The sequence below is a fragment of the Lutra lutra genome, chromosome 3, assembly GCF_902655055.1.
Source record: "Lutra lutra chromosome 3, mLutLut1.2, whole genome shotgun sequence".
Lineage (NCBI taxonomy): Eukaryota > Metazoa > Chordata > Mammalia > Carnivora > Mustelidae > Lutra > Lutra lutra.
In genome coordinates, this window is record NC_062280.1 from 119,431,511 (window position 1) to 119,459,010 (window position 27,500).

General features: G+C 39.4%; 2 protein-coding genes across 6 annotated transcripts; one reads left to right on the forward strand and one right to left on the reverse strand.

Annotated features, from left to right (window-relative positions):
• Positions 1 to 687: 687 nt before the first annotated feature.
• On the reverse strand, positions 688 to 25,966 carry SKA3 (spindle and kinetochore associated complex subunit 3). 5 transcript variants are annotated; one of them, XM_047722883.1, is made up of 9 exons: positions 25,718 to 25,966; positions 22,767 to 22,828; positions 22,493 to 22,658; positions 17,485 to 17,896; positions 13,195 to 13,274; positions 8,853 to 8,938; positions 6,852 to 7,055; positions 5,449 to 5,579; positions 688 to 975 (listed from the first exon to the last, which is right to left on the reverse strand). In XM_047722883.1, the coding sequence occupies exons 1-8, from the start codon at positions 25,818 to 25,820 to the stop codon at positions 5,451 to 5,453; spliced, it is 1,242 nt and encodes a 413-aa protein (XP_047578839.1). In that variant the 5' UTR covers positions 25,821 to 25,966; the 3' UTR covers positions 688 to 975; positions 5,449 to 5,450. The 5 variants fall into 5 exon arrangements, with proteins under 5 accessions (XP_047578839.1, XP_047578841.1, XP_047578843.1 ...); XM_047722885.1 differs by having other exon boundaries at positions 689 to 960; XM_047722887.1 differs by lacking the exon at positions 688 to 975 and adding an exon at positions 1,002 to 1,307.
• Positions 25,967 to 27,434, forward strand: MRPL57 (mitochondrial ribosomal protein L57). Its single transcript, XM_047722892.1, has 2 exons — positions 25,967 to 26,070; positions 26,274 to 27,434. The coding sequence occupies exon 2, from the start codon at positions 26,282 to 26,284 to the stop codon at positions 26,588 to 26,590; it is 309 nt and encodes a 102-aa protein (XP_047578848.1). The 5' UTR covers positions 25,967 to 26,070; positions 26,274 to 26,281; the 3' UTR covers positions 26,591 to 27,434.
• The last annotated feature ends 66 nt before the right edge of the window (positions 27,435 to 27,500 follow it).

Below are 27,500 nucleotides of genomic sequence, written 5' to 3' on the forward strand. Positions count from 1 at the left end.
TGCTTAGTATCCTGACTGCCTTGTTTGCTCAGAAGGTGTTTCTGGAGTTGAAATTTTCCCTTCGGAGTATGTGTTCTAGCTCATGTGTTGCCTATAATTTGCCTATCTTTTGAGTTTCCTCATAGTATACGTGAACTTGGTGTTTTGAGTTATTTACCAGATCTTCAATAGGGAGTCTCGCTGTTACATTTATATTTGGATTTTACAAAACGTGGCTGTGGGACCATTACACCCACAGTAATCGCTGGCTCGGGTGATGTTTGAGATGGTGGCGTGTGCACGTGTATGCGAGTGCACACATGCATGTGAGGGGGAAGGAGCTATTACACTGTTAGCTTAGGTTTAGAATTCTAAAACTTAAACTGTTATTCTTCAATAAAGAGCTGAATCCAGCCTGCCTCTTTCTATTCAGTCAAATTCCAGACTTGAGTACTTCTCAGACTCCAAGAGGGCCACACCCTGAAACAGTTCATCAGAATCACAGTTAGTGGGGTGCTGTGCTAGGCACGAGGAACTTGACTGTGTATCCCCTCAATGAACCTTCCCAACCAAGCTGCAAGGACTAGTTCCCATTTAGAGGTGAGATTGAAGCCTGCTTTAACAGGTCACAAGTGGGTCACATGAACCTAGGTACTGAACAGATGTTGAAATAATATATTTCCAAAAGTGATGTTCTTTGACGGTTTAATTGATCCTCAACTCTGCACCCTGGCTTCCACCCGCACCCCCCCAGGTTACTGTTTGCTTAGGGAAGTTATCCTCTGTAACTGATTTCTGCCAAGGTGCATTGTCCTGAGTATGGACTGGTTTCAGTTTTTATACAAACCAGAACATGTGTCTTAAATGATATGGTTCCTGCTTCCAGTTGGAGGGCCAGAACTGCCGAAAGGTCTGTGTTCGAGTTGTGTTCTTTTGCTTGCATACAGGTTGTTTTACCAACAGCTGTAATTTCTTGGGAGCCTGCAGTGGAACAAGCTTGAAGGAAGTATGTTTATTTATGGATTTTCTTCCCCCCTATACCAAGCAAATAAGCTAATGTCTAAAAAGCAATTTTAATACTTAATACTAAAAAATAATCTTCCTAAGCAAAAATGAACCCAGGAATGTTAGGCATAATTTACTATAGAAAGGTGTTCTCATCAGTACCAGCCACAAAGGCTTGTTGGGAGGAGCCGATGAAATGGTGTTGAGTGTGCCTGATGGTGAATATTCAGTGAAGAGCAATTTACAGAGAAGAAAAAAGGCATTTGGTGCTTCCTTGTTTTGTGCTTTCAGCTGTCAGAATTTCCTGTCCAGGCAAGCAGCTCCTAAGAAAATTTCAGATAGGAGTTGAGATTAAAGCAGTTTCCCCTGTGAACGAGTTAAACCTCCTGAGGCACTTTCAAAATCTGCAGCATGACTATTGGGAACTGTCAGAATTTGTAGGATTCCTGATTAACTCCTCTCGCTTTCCAGTACTGTACCAGGGGATAAAATATATTTAGAAAGTGCTTCCCTGGTAGTAGCTACTATGGGCCTGGTGTGGTACACAGATAAATCTGACCCAGATACAGGTCCTCCTTGGAAAGTCTTACAGTCTAGTCATGGAAGTATAAACATGATAAAAGGTGGAGGGGAAAGGGTCATGCCAAAGACAGTTGCTACTGAAGACGGCATTTGCTTGTTGAACTCAGAGAAGTTGGGTTGGATTTATACTCCAGATACAGATCTAGCATGAATAAAGGCAGGAATGTGAAAAAGGAACAGTTCCTGCAGCACTGAAGACCTGTTTTGACTGGAGTTGAGGATAAAAAGGAATGTCTGATGGCACTGCAGCAGTCTAGGTGAGAAGGGCAGTGGTGGCGGAGGGAAAGGGGGAGGGAACACGTCCCAGAGATCTTAGGCTGTCCAAAAGCTCTGTGGCCAAGATCTGGGTGGGAAATGGGGCACAGAAAAGTTAAGTCAGTCATTAAAGCCACAATGTACTCATCCGAAAAGTTGGGACCATAGGACCTACTTCATAAGAGTTGATCTAAGAATTGGTTAATATATTTAGAACTGTGCCTAGCATAGTGTGATCTCAGTGTTTGACGTTACCACGAAATCATTCAAGAGCTTAAGTTGCTAAGTATCTGCATAATGAACAAAAGCAAACAAGATCTTTGCCCTTACTGAGTTTATGGTCCAGTAGTGGAGAAAAAAATTAAAACAACACAAGATATTTTCTAACAAATTCTACCAGGTATTGTGAAGGATAACAGGGAGCTCAGAACTATGCAGGAGGACCTTTGGGCCAGGGAAAGTTAACAAAGTGATGTTTAACCTGAGACCTGAAACAAATCAGCTGAAACTCCTTTCAGATGACAAGGAAACTCCAGCTAGCATAGTGCAGTTTAGGAAGCATTTAACTGCAAAGTCTCCAGCTAGTGAGAGCTGGCTGTGGGCCCAGCTAGATGATGAGGCTCCAAGTTGTCACACCTCAGCTCACTTGCTCTCTCCTGCTCGGGGTCCATTCCCATCATGGTGAGAAGATGGTGGCTAAGAGCTCCAGGTGTGCGTCTCTGTGCCCCCCAGAAAAGAACTGGTGTTTCCTAGCAGTTCCCAAAGTCCAAGAATTGGCTCTCATGGACTTAATGGGTCATAATCTCATCACTGACCACACCCGTCAGGGATCCTGATATTGCTTGGTTGAGCCTGGAGGTGGGCTGTCAGTTCTTCAAGGAAAATATTTTTTCCTTTAAAGGGCTAGTAGTGGTGGGCAGACAAACCTCAGGCATCTGAGGAAAGATGGATGAGAGGGTGTTAGCTAAGCAGAGCAGGTAGGGAAAAGGAGCAGTGTGCCTGAAGCCCCGAAGCAGAAAAGAAGGAAAGGAAAGGAAAGTTGGCCTGCGGGGCTGAGCGCAAGGTGCAAGAGAACATGGAGAAGTAACCTAAAGGTCAGATTACATAGGATCTTGGATTTCATTTTGAGAGCAATGTGGAGACACTCCAAGGGTTTTAAGCAAGGAATAGGCTTGCAAGATCCTAACTTGATAAGCCGGGAGCATCATAGTTAAAACAGAAACTAGGATCATAGCAGAAAAGCGGGAAGCGTCAGGGAAAGAAAAGTGTTAGACAAATGGAACTTGGGGGGCCATAACAAAACAATTTGGGGATACTAGCAGACAGCCAGAAATGTTTACTATAGCATTCTTTCTCATTTTAAAATACCCTTTGCTCTTCATCCCACCCCCCCACTTTTTTTCAGCCCACTGCAGACCTCTGGTCCTAGGTCCTCTTAGAATTAATCAGTGCTGTCAATCAGTTTCACCACGTCCAGTGGTCAGTTCTCTTTTTCCACTTAGATTCTCAGCAATATTGACAGAATTGATTACTCTCTGTGAAATACTTTCTTCCTGCTTCACTGGCCTCTTCTCAACCCCCTTTGCTAGACTGCTCTGCCTCTTTCCATCTTCCAAAGTTAGGAGAATTCCAGGGTTCAGTCCTGAGTTTGCTTTGAATCTGCCCCTCCCTCCTCAAGCTGTCTCGTCTGCTCTGTGGATCTCCGTACATGTAGCTATGGAAAACAGCGAACAAGAGTTTGACAGCAATTTGGAGTCTGTCATATATAAAGTTGACCAGAGCTTTACCTTGAAAATAATTTATTTTACACTATACTTAATAAATATTCTAACCACACAGGAATTACTAAAACAAAGAGCAAAGTTTTGTTTTAGTGATGATTTTCTGACAAGATGAAAAGCACCATGTGACAGGTTTTCACAATGAACTTCCAAGATACCATCATAACAGAGGGGGTAGTCTTTATTTTTAGGATTTTATGTATTCATTTGTCAGAGCACAAGCAGGGGGAGGAGCAGGCAGAGGGGGACACAGGCTCCCTGTTGGTGAGGAGCCCAAAATGGGACTTGATCCCAGGACTCTGGGGTCATGACCTGAGCTGAAGGCAGATACCTAACCAACAGCCACCCAGGCGTCCCAAAAGAGGGTAGTCTTCACTGCAATATATTTCCCAAACCTAAGCCTTTGAAGCACCTTGTCACAATACTTGCAAACTGTTTCTTTTCAGCATTTTAACTGCTCTCTGCAATAGACCAGGTCCTTATTTTTCCCTTTGGCTATAATCTGGAGTTTGCCAATAATACTTGCATGAACTTTGAACTACTTCCTGCTTATACTTCTATGGGAAGGATCCTGGGCTCATTGGACAGGGCAGCCTGAAGCTATCAAAGAGCTCGAGAGGCAAGGGTCTCCCACTTCCTGGGCTCTCAGGTAACAAGCCACAGAAGGGTACCCAGCCCAGGAAGAGTCATCAGAACCTTCCAGATAGAGGCTCAAGGTCTGCTGGGTGGCCAAACTGGAGAGGGCGCTTGGAGAGGTCAGCAGACATGTGATGGAAAGAGCTGATCTGAGAGGATAAAACTGACATGAAGTAAATAGCTGGGAGTAAAAACAAAAAACCACACATCCTGACGGGTGAGTCTGTTTCCAACTCTCTGAGACCTGCTATACACTTTTCAAGTTATTTGAGCTGTCGTTTGTAGACAAGAGAGTCTTAAAAGCACTGCTGAAATAAATGGTGTGAAAGGCTCTGGGGGCAGTTGAGAGAGGAGACAGGACAAGGGCAGAGCCAGAATCAGGGAAGAAGCCCAGCTCCAGCCAACAGCAACACCACTTCACCATGAGATCAGGGTGGCCCTGCTCAAGTAACAAACATTTTAAATTTCAAATTATTTGCCCTGCTTCCTGATATTACTCAGCCATTCTGTCAGATTAGGCAGGGTAAATGTGAAATCAGTGAAATACTAATGATCTTTGAAAAGTGAGTAACTGATTAAGACCAAGGTTAAACTAAAGCAGATCTCAATAAAAAACATTATGACAGGGGCGCCTGACTGGCTCAGGCAGTAGAGTATGCTGCTCTTGTTCTCAGGGTTGTGAGTTCTCGGGGTTGTGAGTTCAAGCCCCACACCGGGCATGGAGCCTACTTAAAAAACAAAAACAAAACAAACCATGTTATCACACCAGTGTCCATGATCATCTTCAATATGGGTTGGTTTTTAAGAAGGGGGGAAATGTAGGGCAATGTGAATAACAAAGTCCCGATCTGCTTTCAACTTTCTGTTCAGTTTCTATAGTGGGTGGGATCCATTAGAACTTCTGCAAAAAGATGCAATTTTTTTAAAAAAATCAAGCATAATTAATAGACACCAATAAAACAAATGATAGAATATTGTGGCTATATATTTAACAATAATAAAAATAACTGGGTATACATTCCCAATGATGTCATCCAACTGCTCGTGAAGTCTGAATTCCAGGGTTAACAAGCTCTGTATCAAAAGAGAGAAGGCTGTTAACCTAAGCTGTGAAATGGCAAATAAAACTTTTTTAGTACCCCCCCATATGAATGTTAATTTTTAAATGTTCTCAAATAACACGGGTAATTTCTTTAGAATGGTAACATACCTTCACCAGTTTTCTTTGTTGCCAACACCTCGAATGTTTGGTCCTTCGTGTTTAGTGGGGAGCCCTTTGCTGGGTGGCACGGCTTTCACTGCTACTGGAGTTGCTAGGTTTGAGTTGTATTTTGATAAAATCTGAAACAAAACAAGCTCCTTTTTAGCAAGTCATTAAAACAACACAACAAATTTGGAAGCTCTTTTAAAACATTCAAGGAAAGCCAAGGAAAATTGAAAGATACGGGTTTTTGAAACTAATAATTTTTAGCAGCACAGACAGATGTTAAACAGCAAAGAAAAGATGGAGTTATGAGAAACTGAATTTGGAGGCTTGATTTCTAAAGCCTTTTATAATGTACTCTAAGATTAATAGGAGTAAGCAGCAAATCATCTCTCAGAGCAAATTAAGCCTCTACAAAGTTGTTAGGGAAAATGTATATAGGAAAAAGGCAAGAGACATGCTCAAAAGATCATCAGCTCTTAAAGATTATAAAGAGTCTGAAATATCACCTATGATATTTTTCATTAAATACAAGGTTCCCCCTCTTCCATGTAGAAATAAAAAGAGAAGGATCAACCACAGTAAAGTGGAAACTCAAGAAAACTCCTTAAAGACAGAAGATGCCCACCCTACTTTTTATAATGCCCAGGAAAACAGAAGACAAAGAAAAAAGGGTAACAAATACTTTGTTGATTGTCATAGGATGAGTCTGCTCTAATGGCATTTAGGTATTCTTCCAAGTACTTTTTCATCCTTCTCACACCTCTCCCAAACTAGGTCAGTTGCTAGAATGGTTCTTAACAATTCCACTTGCCTAAGCCATTCCACCAAGCACTGTACTTCCATTAAGGGGGGGGGGAATGACTGGTGGTTATTTAGCAGAGCTGGCAGTTGGTATACAGACCAGGAGTAGACTAGAGGTAAATGATGATATACTAAAGAATCAGATATCCTAACATTTAAATCAGTGTTTCTCAAACTGAGGTCCAAGATGTCTTGGGTTCAAGAAATGCTGATCTAAGTGGTTCAGGATACCCTACCCTGGAGAACGGGAGGGTAAACGACATTTCTGATTTTTGCCAGCCATACCTCCAATGGAAACAATGGCCAGCATGGCAACTGCGGTTGAACAATTATTACAAAATATTGTAAGAATACATTTCAGAACATGAAGTTAGACAGAAAATACAGTGTGAGGACATAAAAGTATGATGAAGTCATGAGCTTGTACAGCTCAGAAGAGCTTCAGCCAGGTGCTCTCAGAAGGGCACAGAATTTGGATTTTCTCAGTATACAAAACAGCACATTAGCCCACTGAGAAATAAGACAGTTTATATACAGTTTCAGGTCTTTAAATATCTAATTTTGAAAAGAATGTGTCAGAGAAAGAAATAGCATGGAAAAACAACCTGGAGAATATCTTCTGGAATGGTAGTTACTTCTGGAGGTGTAGGTGTTCTCAGGAGATTCTCATAAGAAGAAATTACAGGAGAAGAGGGATCCGCAAAACTCTCAAAACACTTGTCTGAATTTAAAACTAATGATGTACAGTCTTTCATTTCCAAATCATTTGATGAACTATTTGTTTTTGGTAATGGATAATCTGTGCACCCCTATTGAACAAAAATAAATCATTAAATTATGATGGTATAAAATACAGTGAACAAAAATTGAGTCAATTTTAGTTCTGTTGCATGAAAGTGACATAGAAGTAAGCACAAAAATGACCTGTTCTTCCTCGACTGAAGAAAATTGAGAAAACAAAGAAATGGCATAGGGAGGACAAAATACCATCCTTTGTTACTAATGACGGCTGAGTTACAGCTTAATATGAAAACTAAACGGGCTTGACTGAACTAGATTTAGATCGATTCACCCACCAGTTTCGGGCAACACTAAGCTGGGCCAGGTGAGAGTAACAGCACGGATGAGCACAAGTGTTCCACAAACCCTCACTCAAGACTAAGAAAGCCCATCTGACGTAGCTTAGCATGAAGTTCACACTAAACTCACCAATCCAGTAGATCCCCCTCATCTCCCTAGGGTCAGAATTAATAAAGAGGGAGTGTCACATCAGTACAGTGCCTTCCACACTGGAACACTTGTAAAAGGCAAGTACTAGCAGGCAATAACCCGAGAGGTACTTAGACTGATATGAATCGCATTTGGTTGGTCTAGAGCAACACTGTCCAATACAGTAGCAACAAGCCACATGGGGCTATTTAATTTTAAATTCATCAAATTTTTAAAAATAAAAACTTAGCTCCAAGGATATATGGTCACATTTTATGGACTGCACTGCAGTTTTCTGGACATGCAGTCTTCTGCACTGGTTGTTTTTTAAGTATTCACAGCGACTTTAAAAAAGGGTTGAGATATGCTTAAAGTAAGTTTGTTCATTGAGAAATATTTGGAAAAAGCCTAAAAAAATCACCTGTAAATCTATAACCTGTAAATAATCACATTTTGATAGTTTTCATTCTTTTATTCTTTTTCCTTGAAATAAAGTATATTGTGTGTGTTTGTATATCCATATGTATGCATGTCATTTTCCATCATTAAATATTTCTTGAAAACATTCTTTATATGTTCTCATCTGTTCTTTAAAACATATAGTGTATTTCGCTTCTCCATTACCACTTGACATCCAGATTTTTCCCATTCTTTGCTCTTATAAATAATGCTGTTCTTTCTTCTATAACTTTATTATTATAATTCTTTGTGCCAATGTGCCTTAGAATAAATTCTGAGATACGGTTAGAGTGTATGAAAAAATTTTAAAGCTTTTGCTATACACTGCTAAATTCCCCTCCAGATAGGGTGCTTGGGTGGCTCAGTCATTAAGTGTTTGCCTTTGGCTCAGGTCATGATCCCAGGGTCCTGGGATCGAGCCCTGCATCAGGCTCCCTGCTCAGCAGGAAGCCTGCTTCTCCCTCACCCACTCACCCTGCTTGTGTTCCCTCTCTCACTGTGTCTCCCTATGTCAAATAAATAAAATCTTTTAAATAAATAAATAAAGGGGCGCCTGGGTGGCTCAGTGGGTTAAGCCGCTGCCTTTGGCTCAGGTCATGATCTCAGGGTCCTGGGATCGAGCCCCGCATTGGGCTCTCTGCTCAGCAGGGAGCCTGCTTCCTCCTCTCTCTCTACCTGCCTCTCTGCCTGCTTGTGATCTCTCTCTGTCAAATAAATAAATAAAAATCTTTAAAAAAATAAATAAATAAATAAATAAACTCCCTTCCAGAAATAAAATACTCGTAAAGCCTGCATTAATCTGTGTTTTTTTTTTTAAGTGAAGTATAGTTGACATATAATAATCTAAGTTTTTAAAACAGACTGTTGCAGTCTAGAAACAGTAGTGTATAGGAGTTATCAGGAAATAGATTAGAGCTTTCAATGTTACGGAACTGTACCAAAGCTGTATTGTTCTTTGTAGGAGGAATTTTCAAACCAGGAGTGCAGAATGTAGGTGCTAAGGGAGAATCTGCACAGTCAGCATCTAAAAGACACAAACAATGGCATGAAAAGATATATTTGAAAATAAAGGTTATAAATGTAGTCAAGATAATTTGTGTACTTTATTCTTAATAACTTAAGAAATAGCTATAGTGTGAGCTTGATCAGACAGGAAGAAATAAAACTTCATATTTGCTTATCTAGTTATCATCGGCACTAATAAAACCTCAGCAAGGCTGCAAGATATAAGAGCAATACATAAAAATGAATAGTTCTAGCAAAAGAGCAACAAACAATTAAAAATATAATTTGAGAAAAGCCACCATCTGGGTGGCTCAGTCAGTTAAATGTCTGCCTTCAGGTCAGGTCATGATCCCAGGGTCCTGGCATCAAACTCTGCATTGGGGTCCCTGCTCAGTGGAGAGCTTGCTTCTCTCTCTCCCACTGCTTGTGGGCTTGCTCTCACTCTCCCTCTTTCTCTCAAATAAATAAATAAAATCTTAAAAAAGATTTTTTTTTAACAACAAAGAAGACATGACACCTACATGTGACTCTATTAAAATCTATGATCTTTATGGAGAAAATAAAATTTCTGAAGAAGAAAGAGGAGGAGAAAGAGGGCAAGGAGATCTGCCTTCTAAGACTTCAATGGGGTTTTTCTAAAGCAGTAACTGAAGCAGTAATGGACTATCAGAACTTTTAGAAAGAGATCCCAGGAACAGAATCATGGGTATAGAGACATTTAATACCTCTGCCATACATAGTATCATGAAAGAAATCTTAAAAAGAAGAAAAAAACCAATGAGGGGCACCTGAGTGGCTCAGTTGGTTAACCCTTGGTTTGGCTCAAGTCATGATCCATGGGTTGTGAGATCAAGCCCATATAGGACTCTGCACTCAGTGGGGAGTCTACTTGAATATTCTCTCCCTTTGCCCCTCCCCCTGCACACACACGCAGTCTCTCTCTCTCAAATAAATGAATAAACCTTTAAAAAAAAATCAAAAAGAAAAAGTATATGTTAGAAAAATAACAAGACTGGCAAAAATTTATGAAGTCTAAAAATCATCAAGTGGTGGAAAAGATGGAGAAACAGAAATGTAAACACTGCTGGTGAGAATCAGGACAGCCACTCTCGAGTGGCAAGTAAGCATTTTCTAGAATAGGGGATGATGTGCATCCCATGTGATTTAGAGGCTCCACTCCTAACATGAGTAACACACGGGTACAAAGAACAATTTCATCAGAGCACAATTTTGTCAGAGCACTACCTGTAATAGTAAAAAACAACTACTCCTTAATAAGCAAGTAAATAAATAAAATATGGCTTATTCATACAACACTCAACAATTAAAATGGATGAACTGGATTTACACGAATTGAGTGAAAAAAATCAAGTGGCAGAAGAACACAAATTGGATGTTGCAACTTAAATTTTCAAACACAACTCTAGAATAATCATCAATTTAGGGTAGGAAGGGAAGGAGAATAACAGAGTGAGGATTTAGCTTTAGGTATAACATGAAGATGAAGATCTGGAGCAAATTCAGTAAGATGCTAACATCTACCTAATCCGAAATTTCCAAGTACACACCCAAACACCTGGGATTCTAAGACCAGCACAGACAGAAGTTAAGGGCACAGGCTCCAACGTAGGAGGCACTGAAACAGAGCATGGTGTATCAAGCCAAGAGCCGGGAAGAGCAGTGAGGTATGTGAAACAGAGACTGGAAAATACCTGTCCACCGGCACCAGCTCCAGCGGACAGGATGAAGTCAGCCAGGCTAAGGGTTAAGTCTTCAGAAAAGACTGAAAATCAGAATATCAACTCTACCCAGTGCAGCATTGTGAGGTTCTAGGTTCACCCTAGGAGTCCAGTGCAGGCATCCTGAGTCCAGCAGTTCACCTAAAAACCTGTGTGCAACTCGTAAACCATGGGGTGGGGTGAGCATGAAACAGCTCCACAGGACAACCTGTGACTCCCAGAACTTCACTGAAAACAGTGTCACCAGAAGAGGAGTTCACAGTTAAAAATTAAAGGCTTGTGAGGAAAGGCACCTCCAGGAAAGAACAGAGCAAAATAAAGAGAAGTATCAACACTTTAAATAAACAGTCTTCCAGATACATATATTTAAAATATTCAAAGAGATAAAGGAAGGCACAGAAATTATGAGGCAAGAGAACAGTAGTATGGAGCGGAAAAAGAACAGTCACATTTGAAAGAAAAATGTATAAAACAGAAAACATCACCGGAGTAAAAATTTAATAGATTAAAATAGTAATTTAGACTCAGGGTAAGAGAAAAATAGCAAAATGGAAGAAAGTTTTAACTAAAGCACAAGGTAGCAGAGACAAAAGGAAGGAAAATATCAAAGGGAAGTTAACCAAGGAGACTGAAGAAAAACATTCTAAAATACAGTGTACAGGAAACCCAGGAGAAAAAAAATTGAATTAGGAGAGAGGTAATTTTGTTAAAGAGATAATTTCAGAGTATTTTCAAAAATTAATGACGTAGGTCCTTAGTTCGAAAATCATACCAAATTCTAAGCATAAAAGATTTTTTAAAAAAAGGTATTTTAAAATTATAGAGAAATGTAGAATGTCAAAGATATTGACAAAAATCTTACTACCAGGAAGAAAAGACCAACAATCTACAAACAAAAGCGAATCAGACCCACAGCATTCTGCTTATCAGCAATGGACACCAGATGACAATGAAATAATTTCTTTATAAAATATTGAAGAAAGTCAGCTGTCAACCTATTGTCTATAACCAGTTAAATTATTGTTAAAAAATGAATGAGAAAGAAAAATAAAGTCTTCAGACACAAAACCAGAGATGACTTCTCGCAGACTCGAAATAACATCTCTGAAAGAAGTGCTGATGGATGTGCTTTAACAGGAAGAAAACTAAACCCAGAAGGAATGAGTGGGATATAAGAAGCAAGAGTAAGTAAAGAAAATGGTAAACAAGTTACTAAACCTTCCCAGGTATGGACTGCAATAATGGTACTTTTGTGGCCTAAGAACAGGGTCAAGCTAAAAAACAACAGAAACTCTCTTAACAAGCCTCCACTTAACCAAAGTACTAGTGGATAAACCTGAGCTTGCCATTCCTTTCACAAAATACACTGCCTGTGGTTACGGAAGACTTTCAGTCAGGAAGCTATTCTTTAAAAATCCATCCCACTTCAGAAGTTACACAGATATTCCCCTCCTTCATCATTTTTTAAAAGTTTGCTTCCACTGGGAATTAATTCTGGGTCTGTAGGAGGTGGTGGTCCACTCTCTCCCTCTCTTTGGTACAGGCAGGCTCTTTCCAACAAGCTGAGGTCTAAGTTTACTAGAAGTCATTTGTATTTTTTCACTTCTGTGTATGCCAGAAGTACCTGATAATTTAATAACATATGTAACAACACATTTCATATTTAATAATTTAATAACATTTAATTTAATAACATGTCAATGAAATTAGTACGAAAAGAATTTTTCTAAAAATATGTTTATAAATTTGGAAAGACCCGATGAAGACAAGTTATTTCAAAAAAATATGCCAATAAATTTATATAGACAATTGTAAATTTAAAAAATCACAAACTCTAGAATTTTTTACATTTTTGTGAAAACTAATGTTTTCATGTTTCGTGGGACAAATATGAAAACACTACATGAAAATTTTCTTTCAGATCTTGTAGTATTTTAAAAAAACAATTTGAAATGGTAGCTAATGTATTCTGAGTGTGGTTTATATAAGAAAAATAATGTAGAATTCTAATCATTAGGTTGACGCTAAGTTTTAAAAAGGTACTACTGAGGGCAGTGGGATGGTGCAGTCGCTTAAGCATCCGACTCTTGGTTTTGGCTCAGGTCGTAATAACTGGGTTGTGATCTCAGGGTTGTGAGATCAAGCCCCGAAACCAGCTCTGAACTCTGTGTGGTTACTTAAATTTCTCTCCCTCTCCCATTGCCCCTCCCCTCTAAAATAAAAAAACAAATCTTTTTTAAAAAGGTACTATTGGCTCTGTATCAAAAGTTTGGTAACTGAATATATATATATATATATGTTTTTAGTAAACTTGTTAAAAACAACAAGCCGAGATACTGACTATAATCAGGAAAAATATGAAAAACATACCAGAGAATTATATCTTTCTACAGTATGAAATCATGTTGCACCTGATGGGATGATACTTTATATAATTCAATGTTATGAACTGAAAAGATGCAGATACAGAACCATTTCTGTACAAAGATAATCTAGAAAGAGGATAGCTGAGAAGTAATGTGATTGTTATACTTACCATTTTTTTTCAACTGCTGGAGGCCAGGAGTGACAAAGAAATTATCACTGGTCATTGGTTCTGGTTCTGTGGCCTCTTCCCTGGTGTGAATCATAGGGAAATTATAAGTTTAAAAAAAGTTAATATTGAACCTCTGGGGAAAAAAATCAATCTTACTGGGGCGCCTGGGAGCCTCTGCCTTCGGCTCAGGTCATGATCCCAGGGGCCTGGGATCAAGTCCCACATCCGGCTCTCTGCTCAGCAGGGAGCCTGCTTCCCTTCCTCTCTCTGCCTGCGTCTCTGTTTACTTGTGATCTGTCAAATAAATAAATAAAAATCTTTATAAAAAAAAATCAATCTTACTATATATCATCAAGTCTGGACAAACATTCAGTTCTGTTTTACAGAACAGAAGTCCCATGGACCTAATCTTTTTTTTTTTTTTTTTAATTAATGTATACCCACGGGTCAAAAAAGGTTATACACCATTTTGTATTGACAGGTATGACTTAGAAGCAGGTTAAGAAACTCTGACCTGGGATGCCTGGGTGGCTCAGTCGGTTAAGGGGCTCAAGTCATAATCCCAGGTCATGATTGAGTCCCGCATCAGACTCCCTGCTTGGTGAGGTGCCTGGTGCTCTTTCTCCTCTGCCTACTTGGGCTCTCTGTCAAATAAATAAACAAAATCTAAAAAAAAAAAAAAAAAAAAAGAAAGAAAGAAAAGAAACTCTGACTTAAGGGCAAGCCATAAGTTTAACTCATTAGTTCAAATATAGGAATTATATAGCTCATGGTTTCAAAACCATGAAGTGGAATTTTGCAATCATAACCAGACATAGATTAAGAACTTTTCATTTTTTTGGACTAAAAAGACTGATCCTGTCATCTAGTTACTAAGGGTATTCCAGTCAATTACCCAGATGTCTGAAATATAGTTATAAAGAGGAGTGTCATCAAGTATTACAAGCTGGTTCAATTAACCAATTGTCCTAGCATAATTTTTTTTAAAAAGATTTTATTTGTCACAGAGAGAAAGAGAGAGAGAGAGAGAGAGAGAGAGAGGAAGAGAGAATAAGCTGGGAAGCGGCAGTCAGAGGGAAAAGTAAGGCTCCCCACTGAGCAAGGAGCCCAATGCAGGGCTCGACACCCCCCCACCAGCCAAAGGTAGACAATTAACTGAGCCACCCAGGCATCCCTGTCCTAGCAAATTTACTGAACATTCTTATTAAAAAACACCTTCTTCTATAAATTATATAAATTTAGAGTTGGTTTCTGGGCTATTCTATTCTAGTTACATATCTATTCTAAAACAGTTTTATACTGTTTTACTTATTATAGCTTTATATATTTTCATATTAGGTCAAATTCCCTCATTATTCTTATTTTTCATTATTTTTTTAAGCTACTCCTACTTTCTATTCTTCCAAATATTTTTTTTTTTAAAGATTTTATTTATTTGACAGCTAGAGAGAGTGAGAGAGGGAACACAAGCAGGAGGAGTGGGAGAGGGAGAAGCAGGCCTCCCGCCAGGTAGGGAGCCCAATGCAGGGCTCGATCCCAGGACCCTGGGATCATGACCTGAGCTAAAGGCAGTTGCTTAACAACTGAGCCACGCAGGTGCCCCTATTCTTCCAAATAAATTTTAGAATCATTTTATCAAATATCCCTTTCTCCTTAAAAAATCCTAATGAGGCTTTGTTGTAAATGTATGACATCAGTAAGTTAATTTGTTGTGATTAAACATCTTAGCAATATTCAGTCCATCTTCAGATGAAGAAAAACACTACATTCCCTAATTCCCCCTTTACATAATTCAGAAATGTCTTACAGTTTTTAATCACATAGACCTTTTTACCTATCACTGATGTTGGTATTTTATTTTGTTTTTTTCCACTTTGTTTAGAAATTATTTGTTTTTTTTTTTTTAAGATTTTATTTATTTATTTGAGAGAGAGAGCAAGACCCAGGGGAGAAGCAGAGGGAGAGGGAGAAACACACTCCCCACTGAGCAGGGATCCTGATGTGGGGCTCAATCCAGGGACTCTGGAATCATGACCTGAGCTGAAGGCAGACGCTTAACAGACTGAGTCACCCAGGTGCCCCCAAAATTATGTTCTAATAAAATAAAGGAAAGCACATTATTTTACATAGTTATAACTGTATAAAATATATCAGTCTCTTTCTTGAAATTTTAGATGAGTTTCTTGGGTAGCCCAATTACAAAACATGGTCTAAACATACTTCTTACTGGCCAGATATCAAGAATGACATTAAATGATGGTGACAGATAGCTTCATTATTGAGATACCCATAGTTTATCATGTTAATGAAGTATTCTATTTTGAGTTTGACCAAGCATTTTAAATGAGGAATGAATGTCAGATTTTCTCAAATTCCTTATTGGTATCTATTGGGATTATCCTTTCTCTTATAAAGTCATTAAAATAATGCATTTTATGAGTTTCCAAGTATTAAACTATCTTTGCATTCCTAGGATAAGCTTAACTTGAAAGTTGTTCACTACACTTTTAATATTCTGCTAAAATCAATTTGTGAGTATTTTAATTGGGATTTTACATCCATATTCTAAATTAGATTGGCTATACTTTCCTTTTGTGTGCTTTGTCAGGGTTAGTGTCAAGGGTATGTCAACCTCATAAACTAAACTGCAGCATTTTTCTGTCTTATTCTACTTTTAGAAAAAGAATTTTTTTTAGTCTATGCTCCAATAAAACTTTAAAGATTTTTTTTTTTTTAATTTGTCAGAGAGAGAGGGAGAGAGAGCGAGCACAGGCGGACAGAATGGCAGGCAGAGGCAGAGGGAGAAGCAGGCTCCCCGCCAAGCAAGGAGCCCGATGTGGGACTCGATCCCAGGACACTGGGATCATGACCCGAGCCGAAGGCAGCTGCTTAACCAACTGAGCCACCCAGGCGTCCCCAATAAAACTTTATTTACCAAAAAATGGGCAGCAGGCTGGATTTGGCCTGCAGCAGTAGTTTGTAGACCCCTGATAATGCATTCCTCTTAAAGGTAATTATTTTTATAGCATCTCATTCTTAAGGCAATTTATAACTTTGTTATCCACTCTATTCCACTGACTCAATGTGGTAAGCAGCAATGGGTATGGTTATATACATTTTACTAGTGAGGAAATGGAAAACGGAGGTTTTATGAATCTGAAGAGTCCAGGTGAGATGCTGAGACCCACAATACAATGTATATCCCCTCCTCAGGAAAATAACTTTTTATGTAAGATGAAATGTATATATTCTATGAAATTATGAAAGGATTCATCCAGAAAACCATCTGTGCTCAGAGCTTTTTGGAGTTAGTTCTTTGATAGCTTTTTTGGTTTTTTTCTCTTTTGGTCTGTACAGGTTTTCTATTTCAAGCTGATTTTGATAACTGCGTATTATGTCAAAAAATTTTCAATTATCTGAATTTTCCATACTTCCCAATACTAACCCCTATAGTAGTTTTAATAGATTAAAAAATAATAAATATAGCCCTTCCTTCCTAATTCTGCTTATTTGCATTTACGTTTAAGTATGAACCAGTTCTTCGATTTATCAACACTACTCTTCTAAAAATCTTTTATAATCACATTTTATCTTTGGTGTTTACTCCCTTCTCTTTGTCCCACAACAAAGGTTTTTGAGGTTTTTACTTGACTCCTTAGGTTGAATGTTTATTTGACTTCTTTAATAATTACAGTTCTTAACGATACGGATTTATCTTTAGCTCTTGCTTGGCTGCTTTAATATGGGGCATTTTCATTTTCATTGTAACTCTTTAAGTACCACTTCCACACTATTCACTCCACAAAAATGGGTCACTGAGCTTCCAATTCATATTAAAATACCTACACTCAAGAACACCTCTACCGGGACCTCTAAAACAACATGGAAACACATCCACCTTTAACCGAGGCTGCAGGTTTTCCTGTCTTCATTGTTTTCCCAAGCATCATCACAGGTAACAAAACCGAAGTCTGTGATTTATCCTGGATCCCCAAGTCTTTCCCCACATCTCCATGCAAAATCATTCACAGGTTCTTACTGACTCTACCTCTTCTCTATCCTTCCAAATGCTAAACCCTATCAATTACTCCTACAGCATCTAACTGGAAATCCAAGAGCTCACACTTTACTCATGGAATTGGTGATTCAGGGAAGTTTGAAATGTAAAGTTTCTGAGAAGCATTTGAAGGAAAGTTACTGTCTGAAATGTCTTATCTCTTCTAGGAAAAATCAATCATACAAAAGATTTAGAAAGTTAGATAAAATGTGCCTTTTATGAAAGTGGCTTACCTTTTATTCTCCTTCATATTTTTAAGTCCCATTGTGTAATCTTCATTTAAACAGGCAGTATAGTCAGAGATACCGAAGTGTTCTAATTTAGGAGTTACACACTCAAAATCATCCATCTTCAGAGCACATTTTGGAGTTTTTAGTACTTTAACTAGTGACTGTTTAGAAGATGGAGTTAAATTTTTTGGCTCTTCCTCATGGTCATTTACTGCCCGTGGAGGGTTTGGTGGAACTTGGGATATCATGTACCGTTCAAGTCCAAAATCGGAAAGTTGTGGACTCCGTGGAGACTTCTCAGAACCAGAAGTCCTCAGAATAGCAGGATCAGATAGACTGTCCTTCACATCAGGCATTTGAAAATTTTCATGCTTAGTGGACTCTGATTCAGAGTCAATGATTTCTTGTTCATCCACTGTGAGGAAGAACCAAGGAGGTCATATTTTGGTCAAACATCAAACCACAAAATTCCATGTACTAAAACCATATACAACAGCTCCATTTGAAATGTCCCAAATCAGCAAAGGTCCTGATTCCCTCCTTAGTCTCTAGAGTTTTATTTCAATTGTCCCTTTAGGAAATTTCTGACATGTACCTCTTGTGGAGCCATATCCCATTTTGAGGACATTTAAGAAGTAAACTAAAATGTTAAAAGATGAAAAAATCAATGCAAATAAAAGTCCAATATCCTTACTTTCTCAGTTACTTTGATTTACCCATCTCTCTTAATAGATTGTAGAATCATTTTACCATTTCATGACATTAAGCACAGGGTGGAATTAATCATGATCTAGATTTAACATGAAGTATAGTATTATTTTAGATTTTTCATTTATAGATGCCTAACTTAAAAAGGAAAGACTATTACACCAAGATAAATTTTTATCCTCAGTCTGGAACACATGTAACAAAAGTCTGGTTGAAGAAAATGACAGGAGAGCATTAGAAAGACATATAGTTTCTCAACCCTGAGTAGGTTATATCTGGCTCCAGACCCCATATGCCTAACAACCACACTGAGCATTTCAGACTAAATAACCGAATAACAACTACGCTTTTCCCCACAGTCCTTTGCCATTCCTTGCACACATTAATAGTTTTTTTTTTTAAGATTTTATTTATTTACTTGACAGACAGAGATCACAAGTAGGCAGAGAGACAGGCAGAGAGAGGAAGGAAGCAGGCTCCCCTCTGAGTAGGGAGCCCGATGCGGGGCTCAATCCCAGGACCCCGAGATCATGACCTGAACCGAAGGCAGAGGCTTTAACCCACTGAGCCACCCAGGTGCCCCGCATACATTAATGGTTAATGAATTTGGTGTGGGACCCAAGTGGCAGTTAAAAGGTCTGGGATAGCACTATGATGCCAAGAAAGATTAAGAAAGAGAAATAACAGGTTTTAATGCAAGACAACAGAAAGTCAAAGAGGATAACCAGAAAGAAGGTAACTGGATTTGGCCAGGATCTGGGCAGAGATTAACTTAAGAAAGGACAGGGCTTCAGTGAGATAACAAGGTGTGGAGAACCGAACAAGTGTAAGAAAATGCAGGTCAGATGTAAAATGTGTAGCATGCAGTGGAGAAGAAAATGAACCAGTAATTAGAAAGGGTACCAGAAAGGAAGAAAAAATGGAGGAGTTGAGATGAAGGAAGACAAATAAAAATGTGTTTAGACACCCACCCCCCCTGCCGGGACACGCGTTTGAATGTTTCACTCCATTTAATTTTTTTTTTTTAAGATTTTATTTATTTATTTGACAGACAGAGATCACAAGTAGGCAGAGAGGCAGGCAGAGAGAGAGGAGGGGAAGCAGGCTCCCTGCTGAGCAGAGAGTCCGATGTGGGGCTCGATCCCAGGACCCTGGGATCATGACCTGAGCCAAAGGCAGAGGCTTTAACCCACTGAGCCACCCAGGCACCCCTCCATTTAATTTTTGTATTAATTGTTTCAAGCATGAAACATCTTAGGATCTTTTTCCTTGCTTTTATAGGTAAAGGTATCAAACAACGTTCTGGAAAACACTCAGCTGATTAAAATTTAAAGAGCAAGACTTGAACCCACATCTTTTGATTCCAAACACTACCATTTGTTTAAGAATAAGGAGGGAGGGAGTTCATACAAAGATCTGTTTTAGATGACCTTGAATAGATAACATTTGGTTGCCAAATTGGAAATATGAATTGTAACAACTGCACAAATTGAAAGACAAGGGAAAAAGTTTCTCCATAATTTCTTGCATTTTTTTTAAGATTTTATTTATTTATTTGACAGAAAGATAGACAGCACAAGTAGGCAGAGCAGCAGGGAGAGGGAGAAGCAGGCTTCCCTTGGAGCAGGGAGACCAATACAGGTCTCATTCCCAGGACCCTGGGATCATGACCTGAACCAAAGGCAGCCGCTCAACCAACTGAGCTACCCAGGTGCCCCTGTTGCATTCTTTTTAAGAATAAAGTATTTGGGGGCGCCTGGATGGCTCAGTGGGTTAAAGCCTCTGCCTTCGGCTCAGGTCAAAGTCTCAGGGTCCTGGGATCAAACCCAGCATCGGGCTCTCTGCTCAGCAGGGAGCCTGCTTCTCTCTCTCTCCGCCTGCCTCTCTGCCTACTTGTGATCTCTGTCTGTCAAATAAATAAATAAATAAATATTTAAAAAAAAAAGAATAAAGTATTTGTACTTTTCTTATGAATTGGAACATATTTTTGCAAATCTGATAGTGACCTTTTTTGTTTTTCTTCACTTCATCTTTTAAAGGAATGTCTGTAGTTAAAATGGGGTCTTTCAGGGGCACCTGGGTGGCTCAGTGGGTTAAAGCCTCTGCATTTGGCTCAGGTCATGATCTCAGGGTCCTGGGATCAAGCCCTGCATCAGGCTCTCTGCTCAGCAGGGAGCTTGCTTCCTCCCTCCCTCTCTGCCTACTTGTGATCTCTGCCTGTCAAATAAATAAATAAAATCTTTAAAAAAATAAAAAATAAAAATAAAATGGGGTCTTTCGGACATTAGTACAGAACCATCCCAGAATCCTTTAGATCCAAAGGAATAGAAAAAGGATAAGTTTAGGCTATACATTTCCTGGTCCAGCTAAGAGATCCAACAGACTGGAGGAAGTGAAGAGGAGCACATTTTTTTTCTTTAAAGATAGGATTTTCTTTGTTTTGACTGGTAATAGGAAATGAACTAGGATAGGGTACTATTTTTATATGCATGATAAACAAGGATGTATTAAATATGGAGTATGTACTGTAAGGGCCTACTTAGCCAGAGCGAGCCATTTTGTTGTTTATGCAATAAACTTAGATTGAACCTGCCCCTTCCCCTCAAGAGGAAAGCGCTTAGAAACAGAATTGGTGAAATACGGCCAAATAACTCCAATAACCCCAATAACAGAGCACAGATACCAGGACATGTCAGGCTGGGCAAAAATAACGGAGCCCAGATACAAGGACGTGTCCAGCCAGGTGGAAACGTCCAATCAGTGAAAGCGCAAGTATTACCTCCCTACCCTCCAAGGACAGGTTCGGCCAGGTGGAGACATCCAATCAGGAAAGCACCTCCCTAACCACCCCAGAATGTGGGCCCTGCCTTTTGGGCGCCAATTCTGACCAGGGTGATAGGCTAGTTCAAATAACTACTATGGGGTAGAATGTAATTCAATTGGCCACCTGTGTGTGGCCAGGCTCAACCACATGGCCTTTACTCTATAAAAGTTAGTCTGTGAGACTGGGAGGGGTCGCCTCTTTGCAAGAGACGGCCAGCCGGTCAGTTTGATTCTCGATGCTTGGCGCGAAATAAAGCTTTGCTTAACCTTCGCCTTGTATCAGTCTCATCCTTTTGTCTACGGACCCTTTCAGTACCATACCAAAAAAAAAAAAAAAAAAAAAAAAAAGTTACAGACTTTGGTTTCTTGACTTTTGGCCCCTGGAAGAGCTGTTGATTACTTTCTGTTTAGGCATTGTGCTTTCTGTTAATTTGGAGAAATGTTATAAAAGCTACCAAAAACCTATTCTTGTATTTATCACAAGGTTATCACTGATGAGATTAATAAAATCATCACCATATCAGTGCCTCTTGGGAGATATTATCATTCCTACTTTGCAAGTGAGGAAAAAGCAATTCAAAGAAATTATCCAGGGTCACACACATGTAGTAACTGGTGGAGCCAGTACTTTAATCCATAGCTTGTTCACAATTAAGTCAACTGAATTCTTTCCACTGTACCATGGAGACTGTTCAATTTACCCTCCATACATATCCTCAATATACATTCGCTGAATTTAATTAATGGTTTATTTATGTACAAAGATCATTCTCTTCACAGAAACAAAGACAATGAAGCATACTGAAATTAGTCATTCATAGGTATGGGCCTAACAGTACTTAACACAGGGTGATTAACATGCCAGGTACTATTCTAAACAAATTTTATCTCATTCAATCCTTATACAACCTCAGAGGTAGATACTATTAAACATCTCCACTTTACAGATGAGACACTGAGGTACAACGCTCAGTAACTGGTCAAAGATAATACAGCTAATAAATGACGGAAATAGAGATTTGCATTCAGATTGTGGGTGAAATTCTAAACCACCATGCTATACTAACCATTAAAACTGTAGAACTTAAAAAGGTCTTTTCAATTTATAATCCCCAAATTTCTCATTCTACAGAAGAGAAAATTGAGAAGAAAAAGGAAATAGCATGCTTTAAGATTAGTCCCTCAGCTATTTACTGGCAAAGCTGTCTAGAAACCAACTATCCTAAAATCATGTAGATTTATATCTTGTACTCTTCTTTTACCTAGTACTTTGGAAAGGAGAGCAAGGACTGTCTTTGTTTTACACCACCAATCAGCACTGCATCCACCACGGTGATGAATAAATAATGATCATGCATGACGGTCATAATGGCAGAGCTAGAACCAGAAAGCATGGCCAAGCCCAGAGTAGTCATATTTAACCATGCAGGCTTCCTTCTTTAATACTAAACAAATACTTTAAAATACAAGTTGTCCACACCTGAATCTTTCTTGGCACGTGGATTATATCCATACTTCTGGAAAAACTCTCTTATTTTCATGATATCCACTGAATTTTTTTTCATCAGTACTTTTGTTGCCTTTATGAAACCAATGCTTTCTTGACTTTCCAAACTTGCTTGATCAAGAAGAATACTGACATCATCCTTTTATAAGGAAAAAAGTACATTATAATTTCTGTCTTTTGACTAAGTCTATTTAGATTTTAAAAATTATGACACAAAGATGATACATTAATATTGCAGAAGCTATACCTTTAGAGTCTGGACTTCTGAATGAAGGTCATATAAAATTCTCATTGGATAATCTTCACAGTCTTCAATATGAATAGAGAAACAAAAAAGTGCAAAATAGAAAATATAATTTAGTGTTGTTTCCCAGAATCATAAAATCCTTGTCAATATTTACTCATAATTTATCTGTCAATTACCAAAAAAAAAAAAAAAAAAAAGTTAAGGCCTTTCTTTTAAAATTTATGAAATTATAATGTACAAAAATCATAAGTATATAGCTTCATAAATTTTGAAAGCGAACATACCCTACATAATCAGTACTCAGATCAAGAAGGAAAGAAGGGAAGAAGGGAGGGAGAAAGAGAAAATGTAATCTGACTTAGCAATTTTTTTATGGTGAGAAACTTCTGGTTCCTAGTTTTAAAATCTATGCCAATGACAACACTTACATTTTCTTCTAAGTGCTTTATTGTTTGTCTTTTGCATTTAGAGCTACAATCTACCTGTAGCTACAAACTTCAATACAATCTAATTGATTTTTTTAATATAGCAAGAGGTAAGGATCAAGATCCATTCTTATTTTCCATATAAGTGTCCAACTAGCCTGACACCATTTATTGAAAAGACATCCTTCACCCACTGTACTGTCACCTTATTAATCAGTTGCAGTATGTATAATATACATCATGTAAAAGCAGTTTTTTAAATAATTATATTTTTCTTTCTAAAACACACCTCCTTTGAAGATATCCCTTCACTGCTAAAAGCTGACCAATTTTCATTTCAGAAGTGCAAGTCAACACAATGGTGATACTTCATACCCACTAGAATGACTATATTCAAAAAGACAATAATAAATGAGGATGTAGAGAAACTGCAACCTTCATTCATTGCTGGTGGAAATGTACAATCATGTATCCACTTTGGAAAACAATTTGGCAGCTCTTCAAAAAGATAAACATAGGGTTATCATATGACCCAGCAGTTCTACTTCGAATCACATAGCAAAGAGAACTGAAAACATTATGTTCACCCAAAAACTCACTCATAGATGTTTACATACATTCATAATAGCTACAAAGTGGAAACAACCCAAATGTTCATGAACTGATAAATAAACACAGTGGGCTGGTATAGCTATACAATGGAATATTATTCAGCAATAAAATGAAACGAGGTACTGATACATGCTTATGACATGAATAAACCTTACAACATTATGCTAAAATAAGTCAATCACAAAAGCCCACAAATTGTATGATTTGTTTTATCTGAAATATCCAGAATAGGCAAATTTATACATACAGAAAATAGATTAGTGTTTGCATAAAGCTAGTGTGGTAGGTGGAGGTGGGGCTATGGGGAGTGGATATTAACAAGCAAGAGAGTTTCTTTTGAGGGTGATGAAAATCTAAACTTACTATAATGGTTGCACAACTCTGTGAGTATAGAAAAAAACATTGAATTGTATCCTTTATTTCTTTAAAAATTTATTTTAGAGAAAGAGAGAGCATGCGCAGAGGGAAGGAGCAGAGGGAAAGAGAATCCCTAGCAGACTCCATGCTGACTCATCACTGTGATCATAATAGATGAGATTTTTTTGGTGATCATTTTCTCTATCACAATTCCATATTTTCTGTAATACATGCTGGCTGCAAATAGAAAAATCATTCTAACTTTTTCTTATAAAACCAGACGAAAATGCAAAATGTCTGTACACAGTTAATATGCTGGTAAGAGGGTAAACTGGCACAAGCTTTGTGGAAAGCAATTCAGCTATATCTCAAGAATCCAAAAAGGCACCTAGCTGGCTCAGACCCTTGACTATGTGACTGTTGCTCTCAGGATCATGAGTTCAAGCCCCACATCAGGCACAGAGCTCAACAAAAAAAAAAAAAAAAAAAGAGAGAGAGAGAGAAAGAAAACAAAAAATAATAAAATACTAATAGTGGTTTCTTTAAGTGGTTGAGTTATAGGAAATATTTATTTTCCTCTTTCTACTTTTGCATATATATCTCAAAATTTTGCCATGTACATGTATTGTTTTACAGTCAATAGAATAAATATTTTTAAATAGCTGGAACACTTCATAATATAACTAAAGTAAAAGGAGTCTGTGTCTACAGGGTGCAATGTTTTAAGGCAAATAACAATTATGACATTTATAAAATAATCTCAAAATCTGAATGAAACAATTTAAGAAATTCTAGCATAAAGATTAGTGGTGAAGAATTCTGCTATATTTATTTTTTTAAAGAGCCGTATTCAGGGGTGCCTGGCTGGCTCAGTCTCATGAGCATGTGACTCTCAATCTCTGGGTCTTGAATTCGAGCCCCACATTGGGTGTAGAGGAAGGAAGGGAGGGAGGAAGGAAAAAAGCATTACTGAGTCCTAGTGTTTGTGTTGGCAATACTGTTTGATGAAAAAACACGGACATTTCCTGCAACTGTGGACAATTTGGGTGAGACAAAATCACTGTGCATCTAAAGAACCCTGCTAAATAAATGCATTTTATTATATTGTATTTTTATTGATAAATACCCATTATATGTGACTTGAAAGCATATCATGTATGCATTATGAGCTCAATCTGTCAATTTACATTCTTAGTCTATGCTGTTTCTCTTCGCAACACAGTAATAGCGCTATTTCATTATTTGAGGAGAGCAAATGTAGTCGTACATAAAAGTGGAAACAGCCACAACATACTTGAGGGGCGCATAAGAATAAATGAAAAGGTGACACTTGTCACCTCGGAACTCTGCTAATATGGAGCATTTTGATAGGTGTACCACCCCCCATTCCGTATCTCTTTCGAAGCACTCCTCACCATTATAGACAATAACCTTTCTGCAAGTGTGTGCGTTTTCACTTGTTAAGGTCCTTTTCAAATGCCGCACTCCTGGCTGGGTGGGGCGGCCGAGTGGGTCGTAGTATCCGCGATCTCCCCGATGCCCGCCCCCTTCACTCACCGCTCTCCTCTCCGTCCAGTGCTCGCTGCAGCCGAGCCGTCTCGCTGTCTAGGGTGATGGCCAGGGACCGTAGCTTCGCGTGGAAGCTTTGAATCAGATCCATGGGTAAGGACTCCTCCGCGGTACACTAGTCGCTGGGAGATCCCACCGGTCCGCTTGCGCCCGCCACTAGTTTGAATCTCTTTGCGCCGGAAACGTCCCTGTGTCCGCGGAGTCGCTCAAGTCCTCTCTCGCGAGAGCTGAGGTCTCGCGAGAAGAGGCAAGGCCGTTCCGAGGGACGGGCGTACTTCCGGGGTCGCGTCCGCTATCCTGCAGAGGACAGGACGTCACCCGTGGTCTGAGGGCCGCAGCCGGTGAGTTGGTTGGCATATTTGGTTCTTTCACGAGTCTCTTTCTTCTCCCTGTCGCGCCTAGCTGGGATCCCCGCTTTGTATGGGGTGCGGTGTGCGTTGTCGGGGTTGGCCGAGTGGTAAGATATCCGGTTTTGCGCTCGCTCGCCTTGCTTCTTCCGCGGCCAAACGCGTCGTCAGTGTTTGTGCGACTTCTGCCATCTCAGCAGGTACCATGTTCCTGACCGCCCTCCTCCGCCGCAATCGCATTCCTGGCAGACAGTGGATTGGGAAGCACCGGCGGCCGCGGACCGTGTCTTCCCAGGCGAAGCAGAACATGATCCGTCGCCTGGAGATAGAGGCGGAGAACCACTACTGGCTGAGCATGCCCTACCTCACCGCGGAGCAGGAGTACGGCCACGCCGCGGAGCGCAGGGCGGCGGCCTTCGAGGCCATTAAGGCGACCAGCGTGTCCAAGTTCCCCCCACACAGATTTGTGGTAGACCAGCTCGACCATCTCAATGTCAGCAAAAAGTGGTCCTGACCCGGAGGCAGTCACAGGGCTGCCACCTCTGGACTGATTCTGGAACCGAAGGAGGGGGAAAAATGATCCTTTGGACCACTCTTATTGAACAGCAAGCATGAGTATAGTGGTCTGCATATAGAATATCTGGGACTCCAAACTCTCTAATAAAACTTAATAGTTCAGTCTCTGTGACAGTGTTTCCTTTTCTGTCACCCTGATGGGAAGATACAAGAGATTTCCTAAGTCACAGAGGATACAGAATGTATTCCGGATGAAAGCTTCAAAAAAAGCTACGAACTATGGTTTGGAATCTCTGTTTAATTATGAAATACTTGATGGGGCCTTACCTTTCTTACGAAGAATAATTGCCTAAACATAAGTGGAAAAAAAGTTTTTTTGGTTAAACATACTCCTAAAAATAGCATTTTCTTCTGGGATCGCTACCAAAAGATACTTAAATGAAGTAAAAGGTACTCATCGGAACTGCTACATGAAGTTGTATTTTAAAAACATTTTGAGGTGCCTGGGTGGCCCAGTCCTTAAGCGTTTACCTTCAGCTCAGGTCATGATCCCAGCATCCTGGGATTTGAGCCCTGGGTCAGGCGCCCTGCTTGTGCTCTCTCCTTTTCTCTGTCAAATAAAACCTTTAAAAAAATAAAATATAAAAACTTCTTCTGAGGTACCTGGGTGGCACAGTCCGTTAAGCCCCTCTAACTTGTGGTTTCCCCTGAGGTGGCGAGATCCAGCCCTGCATAGGGCTTCATGCTGGGCGGAAGGGGGTGGGGGCAGGCGCTTCTTAAGATTCTCTCTCTCTGCCCCTCCCCCTACCTCAAATAAATATTTAAAATTTTTAAAAAAATTTGGGACGCCTGGGTGGCTCAGTGGGTTAAGCCGCTGCCTTCGGCTCAGGTCATGGTCTCAGGGTCCT

Excerpts from the sequence above, each read along its gene's own strand:
- SKA3 (XM_047722883.1), bottom strand. The coding sequence starts at position 25,820 with ATGGATCTGATTCAAAGCTTCCACGCGAAGCTACGGTCCCTGGCCATC. Across the intron at positions 17,897-22,492 it reads ACGTGCCAAGAAAGATTCAG|TGGATGAACAAGAAATCATT; the intron begins GTGTGGACAACT and ends TCTTCCTCACAG. Across the intron at positions 7,056-8,852 it reads CAAAGAACAATACAGCTTTG|GGGTGCACAGATTATCCATT; the intron begins GTACAGTTCCGT and ends TTTGTTCAATAG.
- MRPL57 (XM_047722892.1), top strand. The coding sequence starts at position 26,282 with ATGTTCCTGACCGCCCTCCTCCGCCGCAATCGCATTCCTGGCAGACAG.